This window comes from Emydura macquarii, unplaced genomic scaffold, assembly GCF_026122565.2.
Source record: "Emydura macquarii macquarii isolate MOO-44397 ecotype Brisbane River unplaced genomic scaffold, CSIRO-AGI_Emac_v2 contig_306, whole genome shotgun sequence".
NCBI classification, from domain to species: domain Eukaryota; kingdom Metazoa; phylum Chordata; order Testudines; family Chelidae; genus Emydura; species Emydura macquarii.
Genome location: NW_027130443.1, coordinates 11,385,359 through 11,406,935, shown reverse-complemented (window position 1 = coordinate 11,406,935; position 21,577 = coordinate 11,385,359). Strand labels below are relative to the sequence as shown.

The 21,577-nt window shown below is 61.4% G+C and overlaps 1 protein-coding gene across 4 annotated transcripts in view; it reads right to left on the bottom strand.

Moving 5' to 3' along the window:
* The window catches only part of MIDN (midnolin), a 31,366-nt gene extending 16,318 nt beyond the window's left edge, over positions 1-15,048 (bottom strand). The window contains exons 1-4 of one of the 4 annotated variants that reach the window (XM_067559267.1): positions 14,464-15,048; positions 10,997-11,222; positions 9,240-9,327; positions 8,884-8,946 (exon numbers count right to left, since the gene is read on the bottom strand). In XM_067559267.1, coding sequence (XP_067415368.1) covers positions 8,884-8,946; positions 9,240-9,327; positions 10,997-11,214 — 369 coding nt within the window. In that variant the 5' untranslated portion in view covers positions 11,215-11,222; positions 14,464-15,048. Of the gene's footprint in view, positions 1-8,883; positions 8,947-9,239; positions 9,328-10,996; positions 11,223-11,421; positions 11,548-14,463 lie in introns of those variants that run through there. The other 3 variants (XM_067559238.1, XM_067559248.1, XM_067559258.1) reach the window with 3 other exon arrangements.
* Positions 15,049-21,577: the final 6,529 nt, after the last annotated feature.

Genomic DNA, 21,577 nt, shown 5'->3' with positions numbered 1-21,577 from the left:
ACCATCCCTTTCCCCATTCACCCACAGGGGGCAGAGAGGGATGCTGGGAAGAGGGAAATTCCCCCACAGCTGGAGATTTCCACAGGGACCTTTAACCAAGAAGAAGGAGGCCAAGGGGAAAACCCCGCATGGATTTCAGGCTCAGGAACTATGCGGCACATCTAATGCGGAGCCATCTCCCACCAGCTCAGCTCTCCTCATTCTGCAGGGGGCAGGGGCAGGGCCGGAGCCAAGCAGAGGGAGTGGGGAAAGCCAAGCTCTCTAGGTATGGAGCCGCTGCCCACCCCACACAGCCTCAATAAGGTCACACAGGTGGGGGGGGGGGCTGCCCCCATTTCCCACGCTGGTTTGCACAACCCGGATGTGTTTTCCCGTCCTGATGCCGGATTCGGCCCCGTGGGAGAGGGGCTGGCAGGGCATGAGCTGGGGATGAGGGAAAGATGTCAGCACTTGGGGAGTGGGGGGGGGGGGGGGGGGAGAAGAGAGAGAGAAAGAAAAGTGAATCTGCTGGATCCTAAGACCACTCGTGGTGGGGAGGGCACAGCGGGAATCGCTGCCGTCTCTCATCAGATTCCATGGGTCCGAGCCATCCCAAGCCGCCGGTGGGTTTATGGCCCGTTTAGCGGAGAGAGCCCCCAGGGGGCCAGTGCAGGGGCCTTAGAAGGGGTGAAGTCACCCTGCCAACAGGGTTCTTGCTGAATCCCGGGCCCTGGCTGGCTCACAAGTGCTCCCCGTCGAGCAGCCGTCACCTACAAGCCGTTAGTCACCCCATCGCAGCTCCCCCCACACGCGCCCCTGACCTTTCTACAGCCAAGACCACCAGGGCTATGTGTCAGGCACTGAAGGCGACCCACGAGGCCTTATAAGGGATTCTCCCCCCCTCCCCCCCAAACTCTGTATCACACGCTGTGTGAGGAGGCGGGTCGAGAATCACACCCCCAGCCCTACCCGGGCAGGCCCCGCACGCAGGTTACCACGGCCCCGAGGCAGCTACCAGCGGCCCCGCTGCCAAGGGAGCGTGGGCCCCACCTCAGACAGGCAGGAAAACCACGCCGAGGGGCAGGGAGGTGGGCTGAGAGACAGTCAGAAGGGCCCACGGCTCCGCGCCACACCGGCCTCCAGCTCCTCCGACACCCACAGCTCAGCTGCCTGGGGCCAGAAGCAAAGGGGGGGGGAGAGCCCTGACCTAGGAGCTTTCCCCTGGGCATGGGAGCTGAGCCGCCAAGTCACACAGAGCAAGGCCCCAGCCAGGTGTGCGGGAGGCCAGGTAGGCTGGGGAGCTCCCGGCAGCGCCTCAGGAAGGGGACTAGAGAACAGTGAGGGGGCAGGCGAGGGGGGGGCCCCTCCGCTGCATGCCTCAGGCAGCGAGAGCACAGGGCAGGGAAGGCCATCGCAAGGCAGAGCGCCTCACCGTAGGTGTGGGGGGGGGGAGGGCCGGGGGGGGGGGGAGAGGAGTCATCCCCCTCTCCCCCAAGAGTGGCAGGAGCTGGGGCAGCTGGGACAGGGGGGGGGGCAAGGGGGTACCCGAACTGCTCACTGGAAAGCAGAGCAGGGAACTCCCATTAGAAGCGCCGGATGTCCAAATCATAGGGAGGGATTGGGGGGGGGGGGGGGACCACAGCCTGCTGGAAGACCCCCCCCCCCCCCAACAGCTGCTCTCCCCCCCCCCCCATCCCCACCAAGTGCTAAACAAGGCCAGAAATCCCCACCCTGAAGCTCATTGCTCATTCCAGGAGGTGCCTGCCGTAAATCACCCACCATCTGCTCTGGGGAAAGGGATGTGGGGGGGGAATTAAAGGGCCGAGCTCCAGGGGCCGGCTCAGTCCCGGGCTCAGTCCCATGGTGTCCCCCCCCCAGATCCCTGCCCTACTGCTGCTACTTGGCATTCCAGCCGCCTCGCAGGCTTGCTTTAACCCTCGCCAGGCCGCCCTGGGGAGTTACCCTCCAGCCGCCCCTCCGCCTCGTCCCAGCTCTCAGCAGCGGGGGATCCCAGCCACCCTCGAACCCTTCCCCTCACTCCCCTACGGGCTCCTCTGGCAGTGGGGCGGGGAGGAGGCCAGGCTGGGGCAGATGTTTAGCTCCAGGAACATCCCCCTGCCAGTGGGGATCGCTCGCCGGTGCACCCCACTCCTCCCTAATGCAAAGGGAAGGCCGGCTTTCCAAGCCGCGCCAGCCAGGATCTGCCCCTCCACTTCTTGGGCGAGGAGGGTCCCCGGGGAGGGAGAAGTCATGACCAAACGCTTAGCTCCCAGAGGCCGGGCGGTGCTGTGCTGAGAGCTGGGGGAGGGGGAGTGCTGGAGCTGCAGACAGATCCCCCCGCCTTCAGCGAGACAAACGGGGGGCAGTCATGCACCCCCAGAGAATGGAAGGGGGGCCTCTGTTCTCAGGCCAAGGCGGCACCAAGGCAAGGACAGCTGCACAGCCGGCCGGCCCCGCTGCCCGCAGTTACTGCAGCCACTTCCATGGGCAGCACCAATCTCCCGTGGCCAGGGGTGGTACCCCCCCCAGCTTGTCCAGTAGTGGGGACCCCCCGACACCCTCTCCTCCCCAGCCCCAGCAGCAGCTTCGGTCTCATACCAGGACCCCTCCTGCCCTCCCCTCTCTGCCCCCGTCCAAGCGACACGCTGGGTTCTGAGAAGCCGTGGGAAAAGCAGCTTAAAAATAACAGCGAACCCCTGAGCGTGTCAGATGGAGGCCGCAGAGGAAGAGGTGGGCGTGAAGAAGATGCTGCTGCAGCTTTGGCCATCGAGGTTACAGCGAGGGGGAGGGAACACTCCTCCGTCCGGGTGCCGGACCCAGGGAGCAGAATTCTGCACCCCCCTACCCTGCACAGGGCCCTAGAACGTGGATGGGGGAGCGGGGGGAGGGATTGGTGCACTAACGGTGAAGGGGAAGGCTCCATCCACATCCAACCCCAGCCTCTGTGACTGCCAAGTCCCTCGCTCTGTGCCTCAGTTTCCCCATCTGTACAGGAATGGGGGGGGGCGGGAAATCATTGCTCCCCAACCCAGGGAGGGCTGACTCCCCCAGTGCACATGCACCAAGTAAACCCACGGCCCCCTGACGCGCAAGAGAGAAAAGGACTGAGCTGGCCGGGAGGAGCAGAGCACTCGCCCGCTGCCCGTCAGTCACGACTCCCCTCCCTCCAGCCACAAAAGATTCCCCAGAATCAAAAGCCCAGCAGTCACGACGCCCAGCCCCCAGCCACACCCCCCCCTCGCCTGCAGCATGCAGCCATTCACACACACGGCGCTCGCCCCCGCCAGCCGAACAAAGGGTCTCCAGTGCGGGCGCATCGCTGCCCAGGAGAGAGGCACCTCGAGAGGGTTGTGAACTGACACCCCAGAATTCTCCCCCCACCCCCTCCCCGGCTTTCTTGGCTCAGCAGAGACTGTTCCCTTGTTCTCCAGGAGCCGGGAGGGAGAAGGGGGAAAGCGTCACAGATGGGAGATTAACATATGGAGAAAAAAGCCTGGCTCCCCAGACGGGAGGGGGCTCAGAGAACCTCACATCCCACAGCTCACCCCGAAAGGGTATCAGACCCACAGCACACTGGCCTGCCTCCTCCCCCCACAACCCATGCACCGACCTTTTGATCATCCCTTCCCAGCTCAGGTGCAAAGAAGGGGGTGTGTGTGGAGGGGAGCAGTCAATAAACCCGAGGGGCACAAAGAAAGCGGGGTTCACTTCCCCCCCCCCCAGGCTAAGAGCAGTTTTGCCATCACTCAGAGATCTGAAAGCAGTTTCAAATCATGATCCGGTGCAGATCCTGCCCCCATTGCATGGGCTGGGGAGGTGGCCAAGGCACAGAGAGGGGGCAGGACTCCCCTGGGAGAGTGGCAGACATGGGAAGAGACTCCAGAAGTCCCAATCCCCCCCCCCCCATCCCTTCCCTGAACCAAAGACAGAAGCCAAGAGTCCTGGCTCATAGCACCTGTCTCCCCCACTCTAACCACTAGACCCCCGACTCCTCAAACTGAAGAGGGAACCCAGGAGTCCTGGCTCCCCAATCTCCCCACTGCAGACACTGTGCAATCCTGCCTCCCTCTTAAACCCGTCATCCCCTCCCCCCCACCCCCTCCCTAACAGTCCCCAAGTCTCGCTCGACTCCTCCAGGTCCCCTTGACGTCAGCAGCCACCCAAGGCTCCCTCTCCTTCCTGGCAGAGGGCCTGACTCACACCTTCCTTCTCTGCGCTCCCCTTCCTGACCCTTGGCTGTTGCTAGCCAAGGAAACTGGAGAGCCCTGAGCGAGCGTGAGCTCACCCCCCCTCAGCTCCCAGCAGCACTAAAAATAATCCCTTCTTCTCCGAGTGCAGGGGAAGGGACACTGTTATTCAGCTCTCACACACACACACACACCTTGCAAAAAACACCAAGGAGCCGGGACCAGGAGGTTTGACAAGGGCAACACCACAATTGGCAGTGAACAGGTCCAGTTTCCAACCCTCCCCCCCAAGTTCCCATTTCCCTTCCCCCAGTGCTTCCTCTTTGTTAACGCCCACACAGGACCTGCTAGCCACAGAACCAACTCCCCTCCGGACACCCCCCCCCCCCCAGCCGAGTGGGGGCAGGGTGGGATCTCTCACCCAGCTCCAGGGTTTTGCCTCCCCTCCCCCCAAATTCTGGCACATTCCTCCCTCCCTCCCCTCCCCTCCCACCCGAAGGCAGGATGCTCCAACATAAACACAGCCGCCTGCTCCAACGCCCACGGAAGGGCTGGGAAAGCTCCCACTGAGTTCAATGGCCACTGGCGCAAGTCCCTGTCCCCCACCAGAGCAGCCAGCCCACGCCCTTGTTACCCCCACATGGACGGAGCAATGTCCCCCCCACCCCCCGTCACCCCGGCCTGCAGGCAGCAGAGGAATGCCCACGCCCCGGATCGGAATGGTCTGTGCTGGGCCATGCCAGTTTCCCCAGGGATCCTGCTGCCCTACATCCTCTGGGATTGGGGGTGGGGGAGCCAGCAGCAGGGACCCTGCAGGCTGATGTCAAGCCCTGGGAGGGAATGTAATTTATTGTCTCCAAATCCAGCCCCGGAGATACAGGGAGCGCGTCCCTGCTGGTTCCCAGAAATGCGGATGACTCACAGAACACGCTGCATTCCCTCCCCTCTCCAAGCGCCTGGCCTGATGTAACCTTTGCTCTTCCCCCCCCCCACCTCGCCCGGCAGGGAAGAGGGTGGGTGCGAGGGGATGGATGGCTCAGCAGGGAGGCGCCCTGACACCAGCGCAACAGGAGGCTGGTACTGGCGCAGGCTGGGAGGCAGCAGGAAATCAGAGTCCGCCTCCCTCCCCAGATGTTATGGAGAGTCTTGTCCTCTGCCCTGGTTACTCAAGAGAATTCAGCATCCCACGCAGGGCAGAGCCCCTGTCCCGCAGGGGGCAGAGCCCAGCACCCCCCCTCCCAAAAACAAAAACCAACCCACAGCCTTGATGCTTGGTGTCGGCCCAGCTCAGATCTAGAGGGGAGAGGCTGGTCCAAACCCAGGAGAAGGACACAGCCTCTGCCTCCCCCCCCCCCCCCCCAGGCTTTCCAACCTGCTCTCCAGCTGCGGCAGGCTCCTGGCTGCCTGACACTGGCTCCTACACGCCACCCGTCATTCCTGCTGCTGCGGGATTTTCCATCCCAAGCAGAAAGGGGGAGGGAGGAGTACCACAAAAAAAACCTTCCACCATTGAGAAATAACATTCCTCCCACCAGAGCCACCCAGTGACCTCAGCAATGGAGTCAGTCCCTGCATCCTGGGAGGGGCTGCTGGGCCTTCCCTCTCCAGCAGGGCCTACCACCCCAGAAGACACCAGGCCCCTCTCTCCTAGTGCCGGCATGCAGCAGGCTCCGCTGCACTGGGAGGGGACGGGAAAGCCACCTGCATGGCTGAAGCTGCTAGAACAGAAGCGATAGCCCTCCACCCCAAGCCAGTTCTGCTGAGTAAATGGGCGCCCTTCCCCCCCCAGGAAAGGGGCAGCCTCTGAGCCCTTGAAAGCTGTGGCGGGAAGTTGTCCTGCTGCTACCGGGACAGCAGCTACGGCACAGGGAGCATCTCCTGTCCTGAAGTCATTTCCTTACGGCACCAAGGGGAAGGCTTACATGGCATTCCCCCCCCAGGAAGTCGGAGCAGAGCAGAGCAGATCTCCCTGCTATTATCACAGAGCCGCCTGACGCAGGCAGAACCAAGGCGAGAAGCATGAATGAGAGGTGTGGTTTCCTGTCCCCCGCCCCCCAGGTGCTGGCAGTTCCTCTGTGCTCAGAGCCGGCTTCCTGAGGCCGAGATCCTGTCAACAAACCCATGGGGGTGGGGGTGGGGGGCGCGGCAGATCAGCACTTCCCAGCCTTGGCTTCCCACTCATGTTCCTGCAGCAGGGAGCAGAGACTGTGAGGCCTTTCCCATCTCTAGCTTCTGTGACAGAGCAAGGCCGGGGCTGCGGCTTTGATTCGGGACCTGCACCTTGAATACAAAGGGCAGGAGCCTGCACCTCTGCAAGTCCATGCCTCTAAGGAGCTGCCTTCCAACCCCCCCGCCCCTCCCCCCATGCCCCGCACTTCTGGCCACTGACTACAGACGTGCCACCAAGCCAGCTACAGGGAGGAATAAACTCCTTTTGTTGCAAGGCCTGGAATGCACCGACTCCATCCTGCAGACGCAAGCCTGTAATCAAAGCCAGCCCGGCTCTGGGCAGGTCGGCCAGCTCCCCCGCCTCCCTTCCACCACTCCCCATTACCATACTGGTTGAGCGATCACACAAGACGAGACGATCACACAAGACGAGACGCAGGAAGACCTCACCCCAGCCACTCTGCCGGCTCCACCTCTGCCCACCCTCCCGGGTCAGGAGACAGAAAGCCCCAGCCAGGAATCTTAGCCCGACTAGGAAGATTCCTGCCATCTGTCTCTCCCAGGCCTAGAAAGAGATTGTGCAGGGAGATTCCTCCATGTCTCACATGGGCTCCTACCCAGAGCTGTTAGTCTAACTGTGCCCCTGCCCACTGACTTCACAGGGCATAAGACGCTCCCCGTTGTGTGTGTGGCCCTAGTCTCTGAATTGCCCCCATCCTCCTGGGAGAGACGGAGAGTGACAATCCCCGAGGCAGGTGAGGTGAGGTCAGGGGAAGGTCTCGACTGATCAAACACCAAACCAAGCTGAGGAACTGGAAACCCAAAGCTGCCAGAACAAACCCCATAGCCTCGGGCGTTACAAGTCATTTCGCCCCAGGTCCACCCAGAAAAAGCCACGTAGGAGACAGGCCTATGTCTCTTTGCCAGAATCCTGATTTCCACGGGAGTTCACCATGGCGAGTCTCACAGGGAAGCCAGGTCTGAGCACAGGGAACGGGGTGCTCTGTCGCTGCGGGGGGCTCCCCCCCAACCTCACAAGCACCCAGCTGGCTATGCAGCTGAACAGAGTCAAGGTCGCCGGGGGGGAGAGGAGAGCAGCTCAAGGTTGCCAAGGTGGGGGCCACTGTGGAGGTGACTTTCGGGAGAGCCACATACATTCCACAGAGCGCAGAGGTGCTCGTTCGCGCTCCTGCCCTTCCAGGGGCCGTGTCCTAAAAATGCACCCGCGCCGCAGAGTCCTGGCAGGCACATCTGCAAGGAAGTACCGCAGCCACCCTCACACATTTTTCCCCACCCACTGGGATCCAGAGGGGAGCATTTAAAAAGGTACCAGGCAGGGGTGGGCCTCAGCATGGGATTGCACAGAGCTTGGGGGATGGCAAGTGGTTCCCAGCGCTAAGCTAGCTGCTCCGAATTCAATTAGGTACTTAAAAAAAGTCTTTTAAAAATAACTCCAGTGCTAGCCCGGAGGAAGGAGAGTTTTTTTTTTTTTTTAAAGACAGAAAACAAAGGAGCAGGAGCCGGAGCCTGCTCAACTTTAAAGCAAGAGGGAGGTGAAAAGATGAATTCCACACCCAGCTGCAGTCTGTTTCCTTCCCTCCCCCCACAGCCACACACCACAGGGTCAACCCAGCAACGGGAGGGTTTCCTTGAAGAGCAAGCCAGGGGTGGAGGAAAACCAGCCTCCCCTTTGTCTGGTTAGTAACCTCTCCTGTTTGGGAGCGCAGGCAGCCAGGCGCACACCGAGTAACTTCACAGTTATTCTAACCCAGCCCCACCGCCGGCCTCCTCCCCAGCCAGAAACGAGCACGGCGCAGACATTCCAACGAGGCCAGAAAGCGGGTGCATCTGGTTTTCCTAAAGGCAGCTCAGGCCCTGGGAGAAGAGCGCCCCGCCCCCCTCGCCCCCCCGCCCCTTACAATTGCTGGAGGGGCAAACCAACACAAAGCTGGCTCAGGATCCGCATATACACATACACCCACCCCAAGACTGGACTCTGCAAACACAACAGCAAGACACATCCTTCCCTCAAGCAGTAAAGGCAACTGTTAGGGTCTGAAACCTGTTTTTGTCTTTAAATTTGGGGGTGGGGCGGAATCGGTCCAAAAAACACACCTGCTGTGTTGAGAATGGGGACCCCACATCACCCTCTAAAGTCAGGACTGTGGCAGAGGCAGCCTGACCCTATGGACAGGGCAACGGCACACTGTCATTGACCTGCTGGGGGATTTTGGCCTAGGCACTTCACCTCCCTTTGCCTCGGTTTCCCCTCTCACTCAGACCATTTAGACTAAACTCTTCAGGGTAGCACCAGGCACAGCTGGGCCCCATTTGGGTCAAGGCCTTTAGATGCTACGGTAACAAATGATCATCAAACCCCTTCACCACAGACACAGGCCTTTAGGTTTCTCTTTCATAAGCTCTCTAGCATTCAGTACATTCAGGAAGCTATGGAGGGGTGGGGAGAGGGACGCGGGGAAGTCAGATACAACCCCCCCTGCAGAGCAATCTTTGTCCGTGTCAATACACCAATATTTCTGCTTCTCACCTGAGTTTCAGTTAAGCTTTCCAGAGCCTGCATCACTGACTGTTCTGGTCTGGATGCCTTAGACTTAAAGTAAAAAAAAAAAAAAAAAAAAGGATGTGTGTGGCTGTGGGGTGGGTGGGTGGATTGCATGTCACTTTCACTATTTATACACCCAGCTACAGAGCAACCAATGAAATATTCAACTTGCTGCCATTCCCAGAGCCAACATCCCCTTGTTACAAAAGGACGGTGTCACAGGAAGCTGTGGCAGTTCTGCTGAGCCAGATCACATTCTAGCCCTGCTCTTTAATAATAGATGAGTGTGTGTGTGTGTGTGGGGAGGAAAGGGGGGGGGGGGAAATAAAAAGGCCATTTACCATCAAGCCAGCTTCCACTGTGGGGACAAGCGTCAGTTTGCTTCCTTCCACGACCCCCAAATCCTGCAGCTTTCCAGAACTGAGACGACTGCAGAAAGGAAAAGACAGACACGGAGAGAGAGATGGATGTCAGACCCCCTGGTATAAATCAGTCACACACACAGAGCAAACGGGGGCAGAGGACGGTTAAAGGAAGGGGTCTGGTTTGCTTTATAACCCAATCCGGGGAACCCTCATTAGCTCCCTCATTGCTTCACTGAATCTGACCCGCATCTTGTGCGCAGAGGACACCAGACCAGCGGTGGGGTTTTAATGACATTGTGCAGTGCCCCTCTGGCCTGTTACCTTCACCCTCTTGATCTCATTCGGATTCCAGCCCCTTCCCCCTCAATACACAACTGGGTCCCGGTGTCTCTCCCTCCAGTTTATCATGCAAACATATCACAGGGGCAGGAGGGGAGAATGCTACTGCAGTAATCAGTCAAGCAGCCATTGCCCGTGCTATTAACCATGCAGTTCACTGAGAGAGAGAGAAGAGGGACCAGTGCTTTTGTGTCTAACAAAACGTGCCCCGAAGGACAGGCATCATCGGCCCAGTATTCAGATGACTGGAGGGGTGGAGAGAAGAGGAAATTGTGACCTATTTGGGAACCGGGTAGTGCGTGTGTTTGTGCCTGTGTGGGGGGGAATCTGACACCCACCCCTCCCTTTTCTAGTCATCACAGATGCAAAAGATGCAAAGGATTTCTCTCTCTCTTTCACACACATCAATTGGAAACCAACTAGGGTCCTTAATACTCAATCCTGCTCCTCAGGTTACACTAGCCAAGCCGGGGGGGATCCAGTCAAGAGGAAAAGTGCCCGCATTTTAGTCCCAGAGGTTCGTTTCTCTATTTTGGCTACTGGGGGAGGGGGCTAGAGGGAAGGGGGGGGAGGGGGTCAAGAGTATCCCACAGAAAGCCTGGCCTCCCCCTTTTTGCACCTTAGGCATCGATCAGGGTCCACTGCGAGGCAAACCTGGCTGGTGTTAAACAAAGGAATGTCTCCCCCCCTCCCCAAAACCCTCCCCCAGAATTCAACTCATGCATCAAGCACCGCTCTGGCCAGGAGGTAAGAAAATCCCTCACCTGCATTTGTGTTTTAAAACGGGGGGGGAGGGGGGGCGTTGTGTGCAGCTGGGATCCAGTGGAGGAAATGCCATCTCTGGATCCCACCTCAGCCCAACCTTTAGAACAAAGGGCACGCGCGCACACACGCACACGGTGACTCACTGCACAATAGCAACCGGACGGTGCCTAGCGCGGATTCTGCCCCCCCCCTCCCCCCGCCAGGACCAGCCCAGGAAAGTTCGCTAGGACCAAAGACCCCAGGGATGGCTCCACGGTCACGATCGCCGCCCCCCCAGGTGGGGAAACCAAACCGGACCGACCGGCTCTTCCCAACAGGACCCGGCGCAGCCCCGTGCTGGCGGGCTCGGCTCGCGGGAGGCACGTCGTCCGCGGGGGGGGGGGGGGAGGCGCAGGAGGCGGAGAGAGAAAAGGGGCTACTCGGGGGCACCGGGGGAGCAGCCGTTGCGTTGCAAGGGAGGGGAAAATAAAACCTCCCCACCAGCCCCTGTGATTTCTTTAAAGCGACGGGGGGGGCGGGGGGGATCCTTGCTTGGCCCTCCCCCCCCCCCAAGACCCACACCGTTGAGCCCCCGAGTTGGGTCCCTTGGGGGCAGTTTACCGGGGGGGGGGGGGGGGATCTGGACCTACCTTTCTTTATGCAGGAGAGCCAGCCTTTCCTTGGGCACTTTGAGCCTCTGGGACAACCTCCGCTTCAGGCCTTCCACCGTCTCCTCCGCGGGCACGCAGAGCTCATAGCGGGTGCCGGTGGTGGTGTTGATGAAGAGGTTCATGGAGGACTCGCTGGGCCCGGCCTCGCAGGCGGGGGCGCCCCGGCTGCAGCTCCTGGCGCTGGGCTGCGGGTCCATTCGGTGACCTGGGCCGGGCAAGGCAGGGAGCAGCGGTTGGTGGCGGCAGGGGAACGAAAAGGGGGGGCGGGGGGTATTTAAAAAAAATAAAGGAAGTGGAAGGGAACAAAGGAGCGACCGGAGCGCCCGGTTCTGCTGCGCGCACACGCACACACAATGCACACACAATGCACACGCACACACAATGCACACACAATGCACACGCACACACAATGCACACCAGCCGGGGTGGGATCGCCTTCCCGAGTCCTCTCTCCGGTTCCGTATCCGAGCGTCACTCCGGATCCGTTCGCTCCTTCCTCCAGGTCTTCCTCGCAGAGTTTTAAAGGGGACTTGAAGGGGGGGGGGGGGGAGGAAATGGGAAAGGGGGGAGCTACCGGCTTTTCCTGAAGGACTCGGGAGTTCGCCCCGATTTAGCCTCCCCCAAGCAAATAACCGAGTCACGCTCCCATCCGGGGGGGGGGGGGGTCCCCTCCGCTGGAGGACGCGGGTGGGTTGCGCCGGGAGATGCTGCTCAAAGGCAGGCAGCTGGGGGGGGAGGGGCTGCCTACGTTGTGTGGGGTGGGGGGAGAAAATAGCTTTTTTCCTTCCTGCTTCCCCCCCCCCCTCGGCGCTGCACCCGGCCGCCGCCGCTCCCCGAGCTCCGCCGGCCGGTGCGTGGCGGGTGTGAAAGTGACGCGCGCGCCCCGCGCGCACAAAAAGTTATAATGTATCAACGTTCTGACGGGGCGGGGCCTGCTTCCTCCTCCCCCCCCCCATTCATTTCTTACGCCTTCGCGCAGCCGCCAGCCAATCCGGCCTCTCCAGACGGGCAGACAGGCAACCCGCGGCCAATCGCAGCTGGCCCGGGGCTCCCCCACGTGGAAGGCGGACTCCTCCCCCCGCAGAGTCTCCCCCCCCCCCCCCCAGCAGCCACCCCACTTCCCCCCTACGCCTTCTTTGCCCAGCAAATCCTGACCTAATGTAGCACCTGGCTAGATCCCCCCCCCTGTGCAACGACAGCCCCCCCTCATCCCCCCCTTTAAAAAGCCATTCATCATCTATTAGCCGCACAACAAAGGGCTCCGTGTAACAAGGACTCGCCGGCCCTGGGAAAGGGGGGGGGCGCGGATTGCGTGTGTTCGGGGGCCAGGCCCGCCGCAGCCGGCTGGTCCCAGGAGCCGGGCGTTACAAGAACCCCCCCCCCCGGTCCGGCTGCTGTGGGTGCGGGGGAGCAGGGCACGGGGAAGAGGCGCGCGGAGCACAGCCAAGCCATTGTTCGGGGGGGAGGGGGGGTATTTACAGCTCCTAAACGGGACGGAAATTCTGCGCCCCCCCCCAGAGATAAATGGGGGGGGGGCAGCTGCTCGCTTCGGAGCGCGCCCAGGAGCACGGGCGGGAGGCGATTGAAAACAAAGGCGATTTGCAAGCCTGAAAAGGCTGCAAACGGTGTGTGTGTGGGGGGGGGGGGTTGAAAATAACACCCCCCCCCCGGTCGGACGAGGGAGGACGGGGGCCAGGGCTCACCCCCGCCAGCTTTCAATCCCTTCCTACCCCCCCCCCGGGGGTCACCCAGTCCCGCGCGGCGCTGGGGGAGGGGGCGGCCCTTTGCACCGGCTCCCACGGAAAGCGGAGTGAGCCGAGGTCACGGAGCGAACAGCGAGTTAAAGGAGAGGGAGACAGCCCGCCCCCCCCCGTCCGTCCGTCCGTCCGTCCGTCCCCCCCCCCCCCCCCCGGCCGTGCAGCCGAGCCAGGAGGGCTTAAACGGCCCCATCTTACACAATGCAATCCTCGGCCGGCACCTTCCGCTTTCAGGCAGTGCAGGGTGAGCTGGGGCCAAGGGCCGGATGAGATCTTGGGTCCCCCCCGGTCCCCCCCCCCAGGTTACAGCTCTTACTGGAAGTGCAGCATTGCTCTGTTATGGGGGGTGGGGGGGGACGGTGCAGAATGAGTCAGCAGCGCACGGGCGCCCTCTGCCGGCTGCGGAGAGCAGGACACAGCCAGGCTCCGGACACCCAGCCCCAGCGACGGGGGAGCCTCCGGCTGTGGGAACCGGCCGGGGCCGGGCTGCGGGGACCGGCCTGTCCGCCGGGCTGCGGGGAGGAAGACGAGCCCCTTGACACCCGGCACAAGGAGGGAGCGGGCACCCAAGCCGGCTCCCCTGGGCGCGAGCACAAAGGCCGCCTCAGCACTATTAGATCGTGGGGGAGGGGGGGCTCCAGCCCAGGCTGCAGGGACGGGTCCGGGCCCCCCCAGGGAAGGTTTGTTCCCAGGCCAGATCTGTGCGGCAGGCCCCGGGCGGGGAGCAGCAGCAGAGCCAGGCCGCAACAGGGAGCGGAAGGTTTTTGGGTTTTTTTTTGGGGGGGGGGGGAGAACTGGACCCCCCCACACACACACACACTCACTCCTTCGGTGCGGGGAGCGCTCGGAGGAGCTGGCCTGACAGAAGCAGCCCGAGCGGCTGCCCCAGCCTGGCGTGGGAACGGATCGAGTTCGGCTGCTAAAAGCCCAGCCGCTTCCGAGGGCCGCGGTCACTCGTGACTGGCCCCGGAGCTTTTCCGGCCCCGCAGCCCCGCGCCGGGTGTCTCCCCTGCCGCCGGCCGCCTTCGAGGGGACACGGTAGATGGGGATCAAAGGAGGGAGCCCCGCAAGTGTCTGACGTTTTTGTCAGGACACACACACACACACACACACACACACACACAGTCTCCCAGTGACACACGCCTTTTTAGAGTAAAGTGGAGCTAGAGAGAGGCCAATCGACTCGCCCCGGCTCCAGTCTCCCTGCAGTCAGGAAGGGGCGGGGGGGCCCTGGAGACAACGCGGGGACCTGGCGGTTGTAGGAGGGTTCGGGGAACGCTTCCCCCTAAGGGGGGGGTGACTACCAGGCAGGTGTCCCCCCCCCCGCTCTAGTTTCCCAGGAGCAGACGGACTCGGGTCGGACTGGACCGGGCCGCTCTCACGGATCCACCTGGCGGATCGGACCGCGGAATGTCCCCCCCCCCCACCCGTCATTGTTATTCTAAGACAATGAAGCCCCTGTAAAAGGGGGGGGGTTGTGAGTTGTCTTTAAAAGACCGAGGCCAGAAATGAACCAGCAGGAATCTGCTCGTCCCCCCCGGGCTCGGGCTGCCCTGGACCCGGGCTCAGGTCTCGCTGGCTTAGCAGACGCGCCAGCGAGCGCTCCGGTCCGGTCCGGTCCCGTTCCCCCCTTTCCCGAGAGGGCGGCTTGAACCAGGCTCCCCGGGGACCGCCAGGAAAACGACTTACCGGCTCCAGCCAAGCCTCCCCCCGCGCCTCCTTCCGCAGCCGGAGTGAGTGTGCGTGTCCCCGCACAGATAAACTATAGATCCCAGGCAGCACGTGACCCGATCCGGTCCCGCTCCGGATCGCCACACACGGCAGGTAAATCCTCGCGGCGCGAGCCCAACCCAAAAGGGGCAGAAAAAAAATCCGGCCGAAGGAGGCAGCTGCGGGTCCCTGGCCAGCCGCGTCTCTTCTCCCGCGCTGGCCGCCGGCTGCTCCCGGCAGGGCAGGCAGGCTTATTCTTCACTGCTTTGGGAGGTGCCAGAAGTTTTTATCCCCCTCCTCCCCCGGCGCGCACACACACACATTATCCTGGGTGGAGCCTGAGCCGGGCGGCTGAGCCCAGCCGCTTCCCAGCCCTGCCGAGTCAGCAGCGGTGCTTCAGGTGACGCAACTCACACCTGCCCCGAACCGGGGCGGGTTCTCGACAGCTCCAGCCCGGCGCGCTGGTTGCAACAAAAGCGGTGTCAGGAACTCTTGCACAACCGGCCTGGCCTGGGCTGCTCGGCTCTGCAGCCTCTGCACGGTGCTTCCCCATTCCGCCTGCCAGTAAAGCCTTCTTTCTGCTGCATCAAACTCTCTGTATTACTACACATGCTCGAGGGCCAGACCCCATTCTGCCGGGCTGGGTGCACCAACCCTGCAGACAGTATTAGCCCCCCACCCACGGATAATCTGAGAAGGGATTCAAGATTATTATCCCCATTTTACAGATGGGGAAACTGAGGCGCAGAGCAGCACAGTGACTTGCCCACCCTGGCACAGGAACCGAGTGGCAGAGGCAGGAGCTGAACACAGATCTCCTGGCCCAGGGCCTTCAAAAAAAAGGCTTTTGCAGAGCTGAAGCCAAGAGAAACGTTTCTCTGGTTGGTTTTGTGTGTTTAACAAAGCAAAGTTGTGTTTGATAAAAGCACTCACATGTATCCTGCCAGCGAGAGACCCATGGCAGCCCTGGGGAAAAGACCTGGGATGGTACTTTCCCAAGCTCCACCCCCTCATCTCCCAAATGAGGCATCAGGTGGGAAAGGTGTGTAGATCTTCACAGTGCAGGGTTTGCATTGTCATAGTTCAGGGAGTTGACATGGACATTATCATGGTCAGATTTCAGGGTTTGAGCTGACATGGGGCACGCAACTATCTCTTAGGACTATTATTTCAGGCTATCTGCAGACTCAGGCAGACATCCCCACCAGGGTGACACTCTGTTCTCATGCTGAAGATTTTTCTCCATAACCCTAAGGGCCAGGGATGTGTTATTTTCATTTTAAGAAAGAGTGAGATTCCGGCACACCAGCTGGCAGAAGCTAGGAGAAAGTGGCCTTACCAGAGCTCAAATCACCTGGTGCTAGTACAGGTGAACCAGAAAGTGAAACTGACTGGAAACAGAAGTGAAACTAACAAGCCTGGCTTTATGATGCTGCTGGGTGAAATGCAGAACATAAACAAACTGCAGTGATCCTGAAAAGCGAACTAGATTGTGAAATATATTTAAGGTGGAAGAATCTAACATCCTAGCCTAGGTAGCACCTAGCAGCCCCAGTCATGGCCCCAGACCCCATTGCGCCAGGCGCTGTGCAAACACGAAGCAAAAAGACGGTCCCTGCCCCACAGATCTTACAATCCAAGTATCAAAGAAGAGACACCAGTGGATGCAGACAGGCAGGCAGGGGAGCACAAGGAAACAAAAGCCATTGTTTTGGGTTGTTTATTTAAATCCAAATTTTAACATCACGCTGCCCCTTTATGCAGGGCTCCCACAATGGTTAATGCAGGATGCAACCCAAGAGAGCAGAACTGTAAGCAAGCTAATCTCCCATTGCCATGGAGATAGGAGGCTGAGAGCAGCTTTCCTGCAGAGATCCCAGCCGGGAGAGTTTACCTGCAAGCACCTGCGGTGTTCCTTTGTGCAGCCCTTCAAACGGCTTTCTTGGCAAAGGAACCTTAGGAGACGGTTGTTTGCAGTGTTGCTGCTGTGGCGTGGGTCCCAGGATATTAGCGAGACAAGGCGGGGGAGGCAATGTCTTTGACTGGCCCAGCTTTTGTTGGTGGAAGAGATGGGCTCCCCGGCTCCCCAACAGGCCTCTTCTTCAATTCTGGGAAAGGCACGCAGTGGCATGCAGCTCCAGGCCACGTCTGCCCTCAGCTCCGCCTGACTCCGCAGGGCAGGGGAGGGGATTTGTTGAGGGCAGGGGGAGAGCATGCATGATTTGCATCCTCCCAGCTCCACAGGCTGGCTGTAAGGCAGGGGCCCGGAGCCTGGGCCCGCTGGAGCAGAATGCCTTTGCCCTCCGACGCCTTTCACAGCCCAGAGGTCCCAGCGGTTCTCAGGTGTCTCCTCCCAGCCCCACAGGATCCATGGAAAGTCTCTGGGTTTCCCCTGTGAAAGTGGCACCCTGACACCAAAGTGGGGTGGGGGGAAGCTGTCTTTTCTATATGTAAGCTGTCAGTGCTCCTGGCTTGATAGGGTTGGAGAATCGGGTCCTTTGCTCACAGAAGAGCAGTTCTCTAGCTCCCACCCCTCATAGCACCGCAGGTTAGACGGGACCACGACCAACATGCCCAGCTCTGCAGTCTAGTGGCCCGATTTCCCAAATGTTCCTTTGCTTCCATTGTTCTCGGTGGGAGAGGTGGGGGCAGGGGGAGATTTTCCATTGTTCTCACTGGGGGAGGGGACTCTCCGTCATTTTCAGTGGGAGCATCTGAGCCCTTAGTGCTGCTGGGAACCTGGCCCTGCATCCCCTCTGCCTTTTAGGCCTTGGGTAGACACCAGCGGGGTGACAGGAGGTGGGTTACCCAGCTCCCTCCTGCTAAGACCTTCGACAACTGGAATCAATTGCGGTTTAGCGGAAGCCAAGGCAAAGCCTGTGGCAGGGGAGCCCTCAGATAAAGCTTTAGACGGAGTCTAGGAAGTCAGTGGGAGGGAAAATTAGGGGACCTGGCAGGTGAGGGGCGCATTTGCTTTGGGAATCTCGGTGTGCAGGTTTTCTATGCAGCTGTGGGGGCAAAGAACTTCTCTCTTTTCCTTTTTATGGGAGCTGAGATTCTCCCATAACCCCGTGACTCCAGGGGCCTCGGGCTTTAAGAAAAACCCAGAGGCTATAGCATGATGGAAAAGGCCCAGAGCCCTTAGTGGTGATGGCAGGCAGATGCCAGGATTCCCATAAGCACGGGTTTTGTGGGTTTAGTTGATTGTGTTGCCCTGGGAATCCTCATTAAAGAATAAAGTCAGAGCCGGGCGTATTTGCCTGGGCTGCGTCAGCAGCTTTCAGGGGGGAAACGGTCTCCAAACCCCACACGGCAGAGGAGATTTGGGAAAGACTCTCTGATGAGCAAATACCTACATAGATCCTGCTGTAGGCTACACGAAAGCCGCCTGCAAGCTGATTATCTGACCCGGGCAAGGGATTACTCCCATCCCTAGCGCGCTGGCCATGCAAAGCAAGCGGATTATGCGATCCCCTTCGCTGGGATCCCTGGGGCTGCATTTGCAACGGGGAGACAGAGCCTCCCCCCGGAGCGCTCCCAGCCTGCACTACCCAGAGGGCCCTGGTCCCTTTTGTACGTCCCTGGAGCAGTCTGTTACCGAGTTCTGCAGGCACAAAGGCTCCTGGATGTATGAGCCGTTAAAGAGGCTGTTCGGGCTGGGGGGGGTTCCTCTGATACCCCCAAATCTTTAGCGCTTGCCTGGGAACCCTGCCCCCAAAAGGGAGGTTGGATTCCCAGTGTTCAGTATTTTTGGGTGGGTCCCATAAATGGTTGGGCACCCACGAGCTTTTGTATGTAAAGAGCTGATCTCAAAGCCTCGCTGACCCCGGTGATTTTATCAACAGTCTCCGTGTGTTTTCCTGAAGCCCCAAGTGGGTCTCGCCCTGGGGTCCCTGGGCCGGGGATGCCTGGCGGGAGCGACAACAGGGACAGGTGGGAGCAGCCAGCTAGTGATGCCCCACTATCACTATTACACCCCCTCCCCCCGCCCCCCCAGTCCCTTTGAGCAGGGGCTGGCTGGCTGGCGGTGCTGTGGGGCCGGATGGCCAACCCCTTAGTCACCGTGGTGAGGAATTACTCCCGTGAGTAGCCCCATTGCAATGCCTGGGGCGACTCAGGTGAGCAATAGCTCGCTGCCGTGAGTAACAGCCTGGCAATCTAGCCCCCCCCCGCCCCCGGCCTCTGCTGCCCCGAAGCAAGTCCCCTTGCCTGCCCCCATGTGCTGCTCCACCCTGCCAGGCACTGACAGTGTGGTGGGGGTTGGGGGGGGGTTTACAGTCTAAATGGGACAGAACAACAATCCCTGCTGCGCTGGTTCTCCCGTACAACGGGTCCCGGGCTGTCCACACCCGTCTGCATCTGTGGAACAGGCAGTCGCTCTGTGTGTTTCCTTGACACCGGCTCAATGTTTTGGTGGCTCCTAGCAGCGAGCCTGGCCTCCCCAGGCCGGCACTCCCTGCACTGGCCTCCCGCAGGGCCACAAGGGCCCGGACGATGCCGGGCCGCGCGGGGAGGGGGTCATGGTGGGGCTCTTGTGGCCCCACAGCGACACCCCTGGCACCCGGCTGGGCAGAGGGCAGAGTCCGCCCCCGTGCCCGGGCAGCACATTCTGTCCTCCGCGGCCAGGCCAGCATTTCCCAGCTCTCCGCCTGCGCCCGGTCGGTCGGCAGGTGAATTGAGGTCAGGGAGGAACTGGAAGTGAAGTCACTGAGTCAGGATGAGTCAACAAGCGAAGCCGGGCTGAAAACAACTCAGGGGCTGGGCAGGCCAGGCTCATGGGGGGGGGGGGGGGCACGGAGCACACACGGACCATAAAGAGCCCTAACTAAATGTCACCCCCCAATGGGGGAGAGCGGGGGTGGGGCTCTGTGCTGACAGACACCCCCCCCCCCCGCCCCTGCTCCCGTCCCAAGGGCAGCTCCCAGATGCCAGGGGACGGGGATCATGCCGCCATCCCGGCGACCGCAGCTGGGGGCCGGCACCGCAGCAGGTGAATGAAGAGCTGGCCCCGCACGGGACTGGACTGGCCAAGCGGGCAGCCCGGGCGCAGAGGGACAGCGGGCCGGGCACTGGACTGACAGCACCCGCGTCCCCCAGCGCTGCCCCAGAGAGAATTCTCCCACTCAACCTTCCTATTGGGGGGAGAGGGCTGCATGGGGGGAGGCGGTTCTCAGACTGGAGAACATCTGCCTTGGACCCCGACACCGGCTCTCCCCTCCCCACCCCGTCCCGGCCCCCAGAGCTCGCAGCCAGCAGGCGCTTGGGAAACTTGTGGGTGGCGAGCGAGCGAGCGACAGGCACTGCCAGTTCCCAGGAGAGCGAGCGTGGCTGGGCCTGGGGCACCGGGGGAAGGGGGACAAGAATCGTTTGCCTTCAGAACTGGAGTTGAGGGGGTTGGGAAGGCAGCAGCTCCCCCCCCCCCCTTTTGGGCCCATGGCCCTCAATGGACAGACGCTGGATCCAGCCCATAGCCCCGGGGGAGGAGGGGAGGGGGTGCTATCTTGCGCCTCCCTCTGGAGTGGAGCGCAGCCTAGTGGGGGGGCAGCCATGTGTATAGTTGGGGGGGTCTGCAGCCCCCTCCACATGGTTGGGGCACCCGGCTCTGTGTGACCCATGGAGGGAGGGGGATGTGGTTGACTTGATGAGGGGGCCCAACCCTGCCCTGCCCAGAATAGGGGCTGATGTCACCCCCGGGCGCTGCAGGGAATCCGGGGGCAGGAGCAGGGAAGTATCTTTAGCTCTTCCCCAGTTCCCTGCGTGCCCAGGATGATGCATCTCGCAGGAGGGACCCTGGGCCGTGACGTCCATGAGCCAGTGTCTACAGAGCCGGGCTGAGTCACCATAGCGACTCCCAGCCACGCCGCTCGGGCACAAGCCTCGCTTCTCACTGTCGCTTGTGGGGAGGGCGGGTGCGAGATGCCTGCGCTCGGCTGGCTGGAGAGGTCGGGGGTGAGCAGCTGCTGCTGACGCCTGGGCCCCCACATGCCTGCGTTAGCCCCCTCTCTGCCCACGCCCCGCCATCCTGCCCCACTCATCCAGCTCTGGGCACATCCAAACCCCCCCCCCCCACCCACTCTGCCCAGGAACCTCCCGTCTCAGACCTGCAGGCCTGACCCCCCCCTTTACAACACAACCCACGGCTGGTCCTAACCCGGCCTCCCCCACACAGCCCACGCCTGACCTCAGCCTCCCCTGCGCAGTCCCGGCTCTTATGCCCAAACTAGGTGCGACGGACAAAACGCCCCAGGAGCAACGCAGCTGGGGCTGCAGTGGTCGGATTTGTCCCTCCTGTGCTCGGAGTCACCTTGGGAGGCAGGTCTCCGGCACCGTCCCTTGGCAGCCCCTCCGGACAAAGAAAGCATTTCCGCTGGGACCTGACCAGCAGGAACCTGATCTCCCCAGGGCGGGGGCCGGCTCCAGCCACAGGGCCAGACTTGGCTGCCTCAGGTCCCCCCCTGCAGCACTGGGGGGTGAGGCCAGGGGCTATTCTCAGAGCCATGAGGTCAAGTTTTCCACCTCCACTGACGCAGACCGGGCCCCATTCATTCCTCACTGCGTCTGCTCCCCTTTCGGCTCATTGCCTCACAGGCGGGGCTCCCCCAGGCCCAGCACTACCGTGCTGGGGCAGGGACCGGGGTTCACTTTCCCCCCCCTTGATGGGCCGGAGCGAGTTGCTCTGGGGCAGCGGCACCTGGCTCAGCAGCGTCTCTGCCCAGCTGATGCCAAGGCAGCGAGGGGAGGGGACGTAGGGGGAGCGGCTGGGCCCCTTGAATCCTGGGTCAAAGGCTGGGGAGCCCCTGGGAAAGGGACTCATGTAACTGGGTGGGGGCTGTAGACTTGCTCACAGGCCCTCCCTGGCTGGGATCTCTTGCCAGAGGCACGCTGGGATCCAGGGGAGACGCTTTCACACCCGGCCAGGCCGGTGCCCCTCAGTCCAGCCCTGGGCTCCCCCTACCCCACAGCACCACTGATGCTCATCAGTTCTGACCCCCCCCAACCCACCTCCTGGGAGAGTCGGCTGCGGGGCGGGTGCTGGGCCAGGAGGTGGTGCCGAGGGATCCGAAAGGTCAGGGATGTGTCAGTCCGTCCATCT